This window comes from Lepidochelys kempii, chromosome 2, assembly GCF_965140265.1.
Source record: "Lepidochelys kempii isolate rLepKem1 chromosome 2, rLepKem1.hap2, whole genome shotgun sequence".
Taxonomy (NCBI): Eukaryota; Metazoa; Chordata; order Testudines; family Cheloniidae; genus Lepidochelys; species Lepidochelys kempii.
The window spans coordinates 213,593,410-213,606,962 of record NC_133257.1 but is presented as its reverse complement, the minus strand read 5'-3'; the positions used below and the strand labels follow the sequence as shown (position 1 = coordinate 213,606,962).

The following is a 13,553-nucleotide window of genomic DNA, read 5'->3' as shown; positions in this document are numbered from 1 at the left end:
GGGATCTTGCACCAAGCAAAATAGGAATATTTTTCCAACATGTTAAGCAAGTCAGGGAACTTTCACAGTTAAATTGTCTGTACTGGAATAAATGTTTGAAGTCATATGAAATGCTGCACAATTTACGGAGCTGAATGGTATGTAATTCACTAGAAAGGTAATTTCAATAGAAACTTTTATAAAATGAACTACATATGCTTTAAGGTTAGTTTAATTATATATTGGGTTAGCTTACTGGGTTTTTTTTAGTTCCTTTGAGTTTTTGTTTTTCTTTTTCTTAAGTATAGTACCTTTTTTGTAAACAATTCACTGTGTAAGTGAAGGAACTGAGTTTTTGTTTAATGATAATATCACTTAATATATAAGCCAAACAAATTAAGTTGTGCTGCAGAATAAAAAAAAATCCTGTTTCGTGGAAAATGATCGTACTGATATCTGGAAGGTACAGTTGTACTTAATCTCTTCACCACCTGGGATTAATACAGATCTCAGTCTTGCGGGGTGCTGGATATACAGGAACTCCTCACTTAAAGTCATCCAGGTTAACGTTGTTTCGTTGTTACGTTGCTGATCAGTTAGGGAACATGCTCGTTTAAAGTTGTGCAATGCTCCCTTCTAAGTTTTTGGCAGCTGCCTGCTTTGTCCACTGCTTGCAGGAAGAGCAGCCCGTTGGAGCTACCTGGTGGGTGGTTGGAACCAGGGTGAACTGGCAGCCCCCCATCAGCTCCCTGCTCCCCTAAGTTCCCTATGCAGCAGCTGCTCAGCAGGCTATCAATTGCGGGCAGTTCAGCTGTCCCTCCCCCCACTGCCATGTGCTGCTCCTGCCCTCTGCCTTGGAGCTTCTCCCGGAGACTGAGACTCCTGCTTGCTGTGTGGGGGGGAGGGGAAGAAGAGGGGGGCTAATGTCAGGGTGTCTTCCTCCCCCCTGCTCCTGCACCCCGCTTACCCCATCTTCCATAGAGCAGGGGGGACACATGGACAGAGGGAGCTGCTGTCTTAGGCAGCAGCTGCAGTCAGGTCTCAGCTTGTTGAGCTAGTTAACAAAGAGTGGTTTCAGAGGAACAGCCGTGTTAGTCTGTATTCGCAAAAAGAAAAGGAGTACTTGTGGCACCTTAGAGACTAACCAATTTATTTGAGCATGAGCTTTCGTGAGCTACAGCTCACTTCATCAGATGTTTACCGTGGAAACTGCAGCAGACTTTATATACACACAGAAATCATATAAAGTCTGCTGCAGTTTCCACGGTAAACATCTGATGAAGTGAGCTGTAGCTCACGAAAGCTCATGCTCAAATAAATTGGTTAGTCTCTAAGGTGCCACAAGTACTCCTTTTCTTTTAACAAAGAGTGTACTTCTGACCCCACTCTTCATACTTAAAGGGGAAAAGTGCATCTTTGTCTCTCAAACGCACACAGGGTGTGTGTCTCTGGCTCTGTCTACCCTCCTTCCTTTCCTCCTGCCTTGTAGAGTGTGAATGTTAACCCATGAGGGCTCAGCCAATTGCTAGTTCATCATTTAGCAGTAAGGCATTCCCTGGGAAATATCCCACCCTCTGACTCCTCCACCTCAACCAAGCTTCGCAATCATCATCACTGTGTACCAATATTAAATTGTTTGTTTAAAACTTATACTCTGTGTGTGTATATATATATACTTTTTTTATAAAACATGCATAAATCAAAGAACTAATTAGTTTGAGCTAAACTGTTGCTTCTGCCAAAACCATCTTATATCCCTTATGTCTTTGTTAGATACTGTGAGTTGATATAATGGTTGGTACCACAGAAAACAAACATTTTTCTAAGAGAACCTACAGCACAGAAATTTATCTTAATTTACTGATCCTGCTTTTGAAATTATTTTCTTAGCTTTAAAGTTTTCCTTCAATTCTTTCTCACCCCCTGATGCAGGAAGTTCTTAATTTTTGGCTCACGTCCCATTCTTAGTCACCATTACTGCAGATAAGGCAGTTTAATAATTAAAGATAAAAATGGACCTTAGACAGGGAAAGATTTCAGGCAAACAAAACCAACGTTCATAGTTTATAGTTGTCTTATATTTGTGAGTTTCTTCGGAACCTTGTCTCCTAGCGCAACTGTGCTCAAGTCCTGACTGGCACTGTGTTTATTTTGCTCCTATATAAACTGGAATGTGCTTTAAAAAAAATCCATTTCATCTTAGGCTCATAGATATTAAGGTCAGAAGGGACCAATATGATCATCTAGTCTGACCACCTGCACAATGCAGGCCACAGAATCTCACCCACCCACTCCTGCAATAAACTTCTCACCTATGTCTGAGCTATTGAAGTCCTCAAATCATGGTTTAAAGACTTCAGGGTGCAGAGAATCCTCCAGCAAGTGACCTGTGCCCCATGCTACGGAGGAAGGCGAAAAACCCCCAGGGCCTCTTCCAATCTGCCCTGGAGGAAAATTCTTTCCCTACCCCAAATATGGCGATCAGCTGAAACCCTGAGCATGTGGGCAAGATTAACCAGCCAGATACCCAGGAAAGAATTCTCTGTACTAACTCAGATCCCACCCCATCTAACATCTCATCACAGGCCATTAGGCCTATTTACTGTGAATAGTTAAAGATCAATTAATTGCCAAAATCATGTTATCCCATCATACCAGCTCCTCCATAATCTTAGGTCTTTTGCCCCTACTGCTTCCCTTGGAAGGCTATTCCACAACTTCACTCCTCTGATAGTTAGAAACGTTGGTCTAATTTCAAGTCTAAACTTCATCTCCTATTTTAAAAAAGAGGGAGACGTATTTACCATTGTCATTTCTGAATATGGCAAAGCTGTTTTTTCTTTTTTACATTTCTGTTAGGCTGTCATGGACAATGAAGACTGAAAAGTAAAACCTTGATAAATTAAGATATGCTGAGCTTTTGTCAGAAGAAAACCAAAATATAACAAGAAGGAATTCAATTCTAATGGGCAAGACTAGATTCTTTTGAGCATTTACAAATGATTTAATGAAACTTTTTCTTCTTAAATACAAATTGATGATATTGTACCTCTAGTGAGATGGATTGTAATATCCAGTTCAGCAACCAGTCATGTCATTGAAGTCAATAAGATGACTACTTTGGTACCGTCATCAGAGATGTCTTATTCTCTCAACTTTTTTCTTTGTGTATAGTCTGATATTATACACCAGAGTGTATTTGAATTGATTCATACAGAAGACAGACCTGAGTTTCAGCATCAGCTTCATTGGGCGTTAAACCCTGCACAACCTTCAGATTCTGCAGAGAGAATACAAGGTGAGAATGCAATCAGCTAGCTTAGTTGCCTTTCATGTATTTGTATTCTGAATAATAAATTCTTATTTCTGATAACCATTTATAGCATTTAACATGACACTTACATAAACAAGATTTTAGTTTCACTTTAAATGAAAATTACAGGTGGAAAATCATTGTTTTGAAGTGCAGATCCCAAGCCTTGTGCATCGCATCACTACTTGTTAATTTCATATTGGGGTGAAATAATGTGATGCCTAGGATGGATACTATGTATCCAAAAGTGCCCAAATGTGATTTTATTTCATAAACTGAGGATAGGAACACACATAACAACCAATCAATTTATCTAAAGATCTCTGTCAGGAGGGAGTAAAGGTCTTAATCATCTCTCTTTAAATGAAGCGGTGTCCCTTCCATGAAATTATGCATTTATTACACATCCTCTCCTGATACTGAGCTTGACATCAAATTTGTTAGCTCAGTTAGGACGTCACTGAAATTGTGTGACATCCCTTTTTAGCACTTTTGACCTATCTTCTGTGATGGCTGAATCAGTGCATTTGTCACATCTTAGCACTGGAAAAGTGCATTGGTGGCTGTGGAAGAGTGACTTTTTATTCCCCATACATATATGAAGTCTCTCCCATGTGCACCCCCTCCTGGGTGGGAGCAGGCAAAAGAACAAAAGGTAGCTGAATACACAAGAGGGATGGCCCTTAAGACCAGAGACTATCCTAACTGGCCTCATGGGGTAGGTGCCAATTTGATCTGTTGGATTGAGAAGCAATTAGTGAGTAATATATCTCCTACCTATAGGGACTGGGAGAGCTGCCTTTATGGCTGGCTTCCTGTAATAACAAAGGAACTGAATCCTTCCTAGTAAAGCCACCAAACTAGTCAGTATCCAGGTAACCATGTGGTTTCATGGAATCACAGGCGATTAGGGTTGGAAGAGACTTCAGGAGGTCATCTAGTCCAACCCCCTGCTCAAAGCACAACCACCCACAACTGAATCATGTTTGGAGATACTTTCTTTGGTGCTAACATTTTTACAATTTGTATTATTTGGAAAACTATCCAAAAGTTATATTTGAATTATCATATATACTAGCTTCAGTGATACTCTTAGATTGAGCTTTAATAAGGCTTTCGTACTGCTCTTCTTATAGCAATGAAAATGGTATTTGGGCCTTCACCATTGAAACTGCATGACAAAGAGGACAAAGACCATTGTTAGGTTGAAAACATTTTGGAGAAGTGTATTTTGGCATTGTAGTTTTATAAATGTGTGGGCCAGGTCCCCTCTTCCTATTTATTATTGGATTATTTCTACTTTGAATCCAGCAAACAAGGAATAACCCATATTGTGGTCAATCTACCTACATAAGGAAATTTGATTTAAAATTTTCCAATTTCCCTTTAACCTTCTTCAATTGCAAACAGATGGCATACTTAAATATTTAATAAGATAAATGTCCACTAAGCTAGGTAGGAGAAGACCAAATATCCTTGACCTATGGTCTTGGCTCATTTAAAGCTCAGTGTGCCTCACAGTTGTTCTTGTGCCTAGTACAAAACAGTTAATTTGTGTTTGTGACTCAACTAGGTTTTTATAGTGTTTATACCAGATCTGGATCAATTTATACATCTAGCTGAAAACATTCTACAGTGAACATGTCTTTTGATTTAGTGTTGGGACTTAATTTAGCAAACAGCTGTTGTCAGAAGACATATTTGTATAGAGTGATTTACTTTAGAGTGAAAAAGCATTCCAAGATTAAAAATGCCTTTTAACAGCACAGAGCAATTTATAAATAATGTGTGAAAATGTGTGAAAAGGTAAGACAATAGCTTAACTCAGCATCAATTTTCACTTGAATGATGGAAGTAATGCAAGAACAGAGCAGGAATATTAATGCTATGCAGTACTTTCTAGTTTACTTTAAATTTTAACGGTTTTCATGCCAGATTACTTGTAAATTGGGAAAATACAACTTTCGGCTCTTTGGTCTTTTTTATTATTATTTAATTCAGATACAAAACAGATGTCACTTTTATGATCACGAGGACCCCAAAATGTTAGTGAAAGCATTTTAATTCAGTCATCTCGTATACATATATTTGTCTTGATTTGTACTTTTAGTGACCAACAGAATAAAACTGCTATGGACACCGAACAAACATTTTACCTATTGTGAGGCATGGCTGGAATTAAGGGCAGAATGGAAAGGAAGAGTTCATTCAACTAGCCATCCATTTACTGGACGTGTAAATCAGAAAATTTAGTTTCTGTTAGAAACCATTAGTTTTCAGTGTAGTACAAACATTTCACGTTTAAATTGTAAATTGTGTGTATAGCGTGGTAATCTGGATTATTAACACGTTTTCATGAAATATGTTCAAAATTTCAGATGTAGTTCTGCTGTGGAGGGAGCCTGCTGTGTTAGTACTAAGAGTAAGATTAAGTCTAAGAAATAACAGGACAGCAATTGACTACCCCAGACCATACTATTCAGGTTACGCTATGTCGATTTCTGTTACAGAATGTTTCGATGAATTACCTGAGTTGTTAGTGTTAATGTTCATATTGCCGTTTTTGGCATTCATAGTTAATTATAAGGTGTTTTTTTTTTTAACGCCTTGAAATTAGAGTCCAGATTTCATGACCTTTCAGATCACTGGATCCAAAAAAGAAGTGCCAATGTGTACGTTTGTGTCTCTTCTATTTCTAAGGAAGTTAGAAGAAATGTTCAGACATTCTTGAGTGCAGCTGTACCATGGATAGTTAAATGTGGATTGTCGAACAGTGTTTCAAGACTGTCTAAAATTACTCCCAAAATAGTGTGAGAGAATGGTACTGTAGCTAATGTGCAACTCATTTACTTTATTACTTTTGATATATGAGAAACAACAAATTAGATCTTGCTTGAGATCTGGAATTTAATGTTTGGCTTTTTTTTCATACATCAAAATCAGTTCCCTCACTTGACTTTGTGTAATTTTTCATTGATACTGTTAGTTATTGAATTTCTATTAGAGTAAATGCCAGAGCAAATTTTGTGTAGGTTTTACGCACCTGATTAGTTTATTTTAATCAAGCTGTTTGCACAACTCCAAAGCTACGGCATATATACGGCATAAGAGATCTTTCAGAGTAACGGCCGTGTTAGTCTGTATTCGCAAAAAGAAAAGGAGTACTTGTGGCACCTTAGAGACTAACCAATTTATTTGAGCATAAGCTTTCGTGAGCTACAGCTCACTTCATCGGATGCATACCGTGGAAACTGCAGCAGACTTTATATACACACAGAGAATATGAAACAATACCTCCTCCCACCCCACTGTCCTGCTGGTAATAGCTTATCTAAAGTGATCATCAGGTGGGATGATCTACAACTACAAGAGATCTTGTAGTTCTTACTGTGGCAGTTTTCTCAATTTCACCTGTACATGCATATGAATGGGGGGGGGGGGGATGTATTGCCTGCAGAGAGTACTTCATTAACTAACGTTGAACAGACATAGTACAGTAATTGTAATGTGTAACATCATGCAGATCATATGATCAGTTTGCAGGTTACTGATGCAGTGTTTTTTGCATTATGTTTCTTGGACCTTAACGGTTGAAATATAAATTAATGCCTGAATGTCACTTCAACAGCAAATAGTTATCCTAAATTGCTAACACAGTATCGTTTTACCACCTCAGTTACACATCCTAAAGTTGCACACACTTCTGATGGGTAAAATGACACACTGATTTCATGATCAGCACTGTACATAACAAATCTTGCTGTTTTTGTTGTTTCTGTTCTGCACATGCTATTGAGACATCACAATATATGAATATGAGACTGTTTCTATAAAAATAAGCATTTAACAAGTGGCAGTATGCACAACAAACAGAGCAGCTGATCTGTGGCACTTTTCCTGTTGAATTTTGTTAGATGCGTAGAGAGCTGTGATTTCTTAACGCAATACTAGGCGTGAACAGGAAATGCTGTAGGATTTTCAAAAGGACTCAGTGGAGTTAAGTGCCTAATTCCCAAGGAAATTAAATGGGAGTTGACTGCCAAACTCCCTGTTGAAAATCCCACCTGTAAGGCAGTGTGGACACTCCCCATGGAGAAATCTAATTTTCCAAGACTGCTTCAAAATCTGAATCATAAACTAAAAAAAGGACTACTAAAGAACAACTAGGAGGTGTGCTAGACACAATTCTACAGTATGATAAACAGTTAAACACGATCCTATCAAGAGAACTGATATTTAAACCATTTCTAGTGGTACAGTCAATGTAGGTCTTGAGGATGTTTCCAATTTACATTGTTCATGTTCAGGTCATGACCTGCGATTTTGTTTATGGGGCGGAAGATCATTTGTTTTAGATAGCCTTGACTAGGTGTTGCTCTAAAAATAACCCTTATAAATAATCTTTTCCTGTAGGAGATAATGGCTTTTCACAGCCAGCAGCCTATTATAAGCCAGAACAGCTTCCTCCAGAGAATTCTTCCTTTATGGAAAGAAATTTCGTCTGCAGATTACGGTGCCTCCTGGATAATTCATCTGGGTTCTTGGTGAGTATACAATTATATAAAGGCTTCCACTGTTGCCTAAAGTGTATAAAACTAGAGAATGGTGGTAATGGTGCCTAGGAATAAAATGAAAGGTTCTTTGAATCCATCTCTGCTTACATAGGGTTCAAAACAATTCAGCTTTTTTTTTTACTAGTGATGTTCTGTTTTACACTGGGTTTTCTGTATTTGCTTTTTGAGATGGGTTTATGGGGTAATAGATTTCTAAATGACAGACATCTAAGTATAGCAGCATAACTCTATTTAAAAATATATATATATTAATAGCAAGGCCCAAAGCATGAATTTAATGGACGTTAAAATAAGTTAAAATCTGCCACTTTTCAGAGAGGTGTTTTTTTTAAAATAAATAAATAAAGTTTGAATTGTAAATATCTCTGTCATCACTATATATTTTCCTCATCTGAAGGCCATGAATTTTCAAGGGAGATTAAAGTTTCTTCATGGACAGAACAAGAAAGGGAAGGATGGCTCTCCTGTCTCTCCTCAGCTAGCTCTATTTGCAGTGGCTACCCCACTGCAGCTTCCATCCATCCTTGAGATACGAACCAAAAACTTCATTTTCAGAACTAAGCACAAACTGGACTTCACACCTACAGGCTGTGATGCAAAGTAGGTACACGGTCATCTACGTAGCATGTTACATTTCCCTGTACACTTGCAGCTGAAATGGATCTCTGCACCTTTAAAGTGTTTAAATGGGTACCTTTAGGTGAGCATTGGATGTGATTGTGTATTCGGGTGGTAAGTAGTATTTTATCATTAGGTTTTTCTCCTCCACTGCTGGAAGATATAAAGCACTTGTAGATAGAAGGGGTACTGTCTATGGGTATCCGCTCAGAAACTCTTTGATACCTGTCTCCTGAGCATTATCAAAACAAAAAATTGTTCTGAAGAAGTATTTTTATGAATTAGAGATAAAAGGTAACCCCTGGGAGGGATGATTTAGAATACTCTCCATTGATGAAGATGAAGTTCACCCAGATCAAAGCATCTTTCTCACCACTTCCTCCTCCTCCTGCTCCTCCACTACACCTTTTCAATTCAAATAGATGTAAACTACTATGGAAATGTGATTTATTGCAAATTAGCTATAAATGAAACGAAATTCTACAGAAATTAACCACATGAAATAACTATTTTTCACAGTGCTTTGGACCAGTTCCCAAACCATTCTTTTTTCTTCATTTAAAAAAAAAATAAACCCTACTACATTTCTAGATCAAAGTAGCACAACCATGCCCCAAGCATGGCAAAAAGCCCACTAAGTTGATTCCTCTTACAAGATAAAATCCTCTGGCCTCTCCTAAGTTTTTTCCCTTCTCCCTTCCTTTCTGAGGTCAGATTTTCAAGTGTTGTCAGTGCTTTAAATCTTCACTTCCATTTATGATTGGGTAGCCCTGGTCAGATTCCCCTGAACCCATGCTGCACAATGTACAGCCAGACTATCCTCCACCCTTTCGTCAGTATATGAGTGTGTTTTTCCCATGTTCCCCCAACTACTACTAATCCCAATAAAGAAAAGTGAATATGTGAATAAATAAAAGAGAAGTAAAATTTTACTAGCCATGAGATTGCTAACTTCATCTCTTCCTCTTTCCATTTTTGTTTTTGTATTTATTCTATTGTCTTACCTTCCATCTCCCATTTTTCTTTTTTTCATTCACAAACCATTTATTCTTTATTTTGTCTGTTGTTTCCTTTCCTTTTTATTTTCTCTTTTTTTAATCCACATCTCTTTCCCTTTTCCTTCTACTGCATCTTCCTTTATTTGCATCTTCAATTTGTGCCCCAGATGTCTTCCTCCCTAGTCTTTCCTTCCACTGAGCTTTCCACTGTCTAAGTCGCTGGGAGATACTCCCAGCTCCTTCAAAATTCTTGCCTCTTCCATTCTTCCTCCCCCATTCCTGATAATATCCTGTTGATCCTGCTGTGGCCGCGAAGGGCTCTTATAGAATCCTGTTGACTGCTATGGAGCATGGTGCTACTGCCAGCACAACTCTTCTGTGTTCCCTTTAGTACAGTGGCGTTCACGTCCACTCCCATATTGAGCAGCTCGGGTGAGTGGCAGCTGGCGTGAAATGCAGGAGATAGAAGCGGTGTTTAATAACTGGAGGAAGGAGGTGCTTCCATTTTTTTTAAGAGAAGTGGGAGGTTAGAGACGACATGGGCTTGTGTGCTGCAGAACAAGAGCACACAGTGCCAGCCTCCTTTTGCTCTGAGCAACCACCTAATTGCACTATGAGCATCCCCAGACTCATCAGTCACATAAGTGGCATATTCTTGGACACACTTTTGACTAGAATAGATGTAGAAAATTGCCTAGAATACTTCTCTAACTAGCAAGGAAATGTAATGCCATATTTAGGCACCTACCAGTAAAAACATGGCTTGATTTGCGCGCACACACACACAAAAGTGCCAAGCAGACTAGGGGTCCCTTTGCAGAAAGTGGGAGCTACTGCATGCACAGTAATTCTGAAAATTAGCCCACTTTGCATATGTAACAAAATACAGAATTAGGAGCCTAACTTTAAATGTCTGTTTTTGGAATATCCCAATTCATGTTGTGGAAGCATTTCTGGATTCTGAAGGTAAATAGGTAAATAATAAAGGCCTTATGGCTCATGATGTATTTGCTAAATTTTGTAAGAAGAATCGCATTAAAATCTTGTATAAATCTTTATTGTAAATACTGATGACATACTCTGCTGTAGCAGAAATGTTTAGCCCAGATTGATTAGTTCCTGTGCTCATACTGTACGTTGATACATCAGTAGTGCTACAGTTTGTTTTCCTTTTTGTCTTACAGAGGAAAAATTGTGCTGGGATACACTGAAGCAGAGCTGTGTATGAGAGGAACAGGATATCAGTTTCTTCATGCAGCTGATATGCTTTATTGTGCTGAGAATCATATCCGAAGTAAGTGTAATTTGGCATCTGTGTAAGGCAGGCTGCTAAAACAAAGCAAAGATTACATTTATACTAAATGTTATGAAACACAAGCAAAATTAATCTAGTCATTTACAAAATAAACACTTTTCTTTATACATGTCCTTCTGCTGCATATAAGAGTTTATACTGGAAGAAGAAATATTTAATATTCCTATCTGGACCCATTTTGGTTAAATATCCTGGTTCCTGTCATGTCCTGCTGTTCACAGTTCTTGTTCTCCACAACCCAGCTGCTGCTATTTCAACAACTTCTCCTAGGGAGATGGATTTTAAGATAGTTCTCAATTTAGCCTCTTACAGGAAAACTTTCTATGATCTACAGGCACTGTCTCTTTTACTCTTCTTTGGAGGTAATATTTAATAATTTCCTGCTATCCCCTTACACATCTGTAGTAAATCACCTAGACTCTGCTCTCCACTGATCATTTGTAAAGCAAACTGTTTAGCTATCCCCCACTCTATATACCGAAGGGGTGACCAGTAGGCACACAGTCCTCCCTGACCTGTGAAATCTCACATGTGTAAGTGGACCCCTGTGTCTGTTCAGAGCCCCATTAATAATCTGTCAGATCTGCCCACGCAGATCAGCTTGCAGGTTTGGGAGCCTTAAAGAACAATTTGGTGGCACACTCAATCACCCCCACCCAAATCCGATCATGCAATGAATGTAAATATTACAAAGGTAGCTTCATTACTTCCAATTTCTGGCTGAGACCAGGATTGAAAATGGTGGCACCGAAGGGAAATTTCTCTCAAACATTTCAGAACCTCAAAAGATGGGAGGTTTTTTAAAATTTTTAAAATGGGAGAAGGTTCAGGGAAGAGATGGAATAATTTTTTCTCATTGGTTTTCCCCACTCTGGTGCGAAGTATATTAAATGCCTCCTTATAAAATAGATTTTTTCTATTAGGGACTCTTACAAACTTTTACTTCTTTATTTTCAGTTCAGTTTGTGTCTAGGAATGAAATTATTTATTGTGTCTAGACACAATGCAATTGTGCAATTATTTCATCACTGTAAGTACTATAAAAGTGACAATTGGACTGCAAGATGAAGCAGTGGCAGATAGACTTTTTGAGATAGCATCTGAAAGCTACAATTGCTATTCGAAATACTCACTGTTATAATATTTTCATCATATTAGAGATCTAAAACAACTAAACATTTTCCATCCTTGACTCAAAGCAAATGCCCTGTGTGTGGTGGTGGTGATCATTTTATTTTGTGTTTTTGTATTTGCAGTTGCCTTTCTGCTAGAACAGTGGTTCTCAAACTAGGGCCGCCGCTTGTTCAGGGAAAGCCCCCAGCGGGCTGGGCTGGTTTGTTTACTGGCCGAGTCCGCAGGTTCAGCCGATTGTGGCTCCCACTGGCCGCGGTTCGCCACTCCAGCCCAATGGGGGCTGCCGGAAGGGCGGCCAGCACATCCCTCGGCCCATGCCGCTTCCAGCAATCCCCATTGGCCTGAAGCGGTGAACCACGGCCAGTGGGAGTTGCGATCAGCCAAACCTGCGGACGCGGCAGGTAAACAAACCAGCCCGCCAGGGGCTTTCCCTGAACAAGCGGCGGCCCTACTTTGAGAACCACTGTGCTAGAACAGAGTTTAGAATTTTGTCATTTATGTGCTGTTGTATTTAGCAGTCCCTGCTATTGGTGAGATAATGGACCACGGTGCCATTAAATACTGGGGGGGTTGTACTGAATTGTTAGTGTCTGGAGTGACTCTCAGCAGATCTCCCCTTGGCATTCCAGCCCCTACTTACCACCCAGCCAAACTGGACTTTCTGGTGTAAGGTTATTAAAACCAAAACTAACACACACTAGGTTTTGGTCACTCACCTCAGGTTACTGGATACTTCAGGTTCTAACCAAAAAACAATGCGGGTAGCCAATCCTTAGTAAACTAACTACAGATTTATTAATTAATAAAATGTTACTAAAAAGGTTAAAAGCAGATAAAATACATTACAATTGAATCAGAATATATGAGCCCAGTTGATAGCAGAGATGTAATGTCTGCTAATGGCGGTAAGAGTCTCAGGGCTTTCCCAAAATTAGCTTTTTGGGGATCTCAGTCCAATGGCTCAAAACTCCCCAGTTGAGAGTTCAGCAGATCAGAGAAGGCAGGATCATTCCCAGTGCTGCTGCTTATAGCTGCAAACAGCTTGGTGAGTGTCACTGTTGCAGCATGGGTTTTCGCCTGCTGAGCAAGAATAGGTAATGCAGACAGCTCGTGAATCTCCATTGTTAAACGAAGGACCCTTGCTTTGAAGTTAACCTTTTACTTCCCATCCATACAGAAATAATCAAGTTACATTGATTTATATAAGATAATTGCCGGCCACTCATTTTAACAGAGATAGATAATTGAAGACAATGCAGGTAATATTAATTTCATGCTGTATATACATATCTTTGATCTTAAGGTTGACTGCGTACAGGATACACTCAGACAAAAACAATTCCATCAACATTTTCCTTGATCTCTTATCAACATAACTGAATGGGTTGGTGTCTGCTAGCCCATTTAATATCGCTTTGATACTAGCACACACTGAATTGACCTGATTATATTGCAGTGCCTCTTGACATGCCTTTAAAGGTTAAACGCAGGTGGACTGGCTAGTTCATTTTAAACTGTGCTGGTTTGTCAGTGTCATATGAATATCTTAGAATTCATTGTGATTTTTGTTCTTGTATTTACCCATAGCCTAGGTAAAGCTTTTTGGCAGGCAGATCATATAT

General features: G+C 39.0%; 1 protein-coding gene across 1 annotated transcript in view; it reads left to right on the top strand.

Annotated features, from left to right (window-relative positions):
* Positions 1–13,553, top strand: part of AHR (aryl hydrocarbon receptor) — an 85,371-nt gene that overhangs the window by 60,550 nt on the left and 11,268 nt on the right. The window contains exons 5-8 of the mRNA XM_073333784.1: positions 3,154–3,277; positions 7,706–7,836; positions 8,264–8,466; positions 10,667–10,776. Coding sequence (XP_073189885.1) covers positions 3,154–3,277; positions 7,706–7,836; positions 8,264–8,466; positions 10,667–10,776 — 568 coding nt within the window. The remainder of the gene's footprint in view (positions 1–3,153; positions 3,278–7,705; positions 7,837–8,263; positions 8,467–10,666; positions 10,777–13,553) is intronic.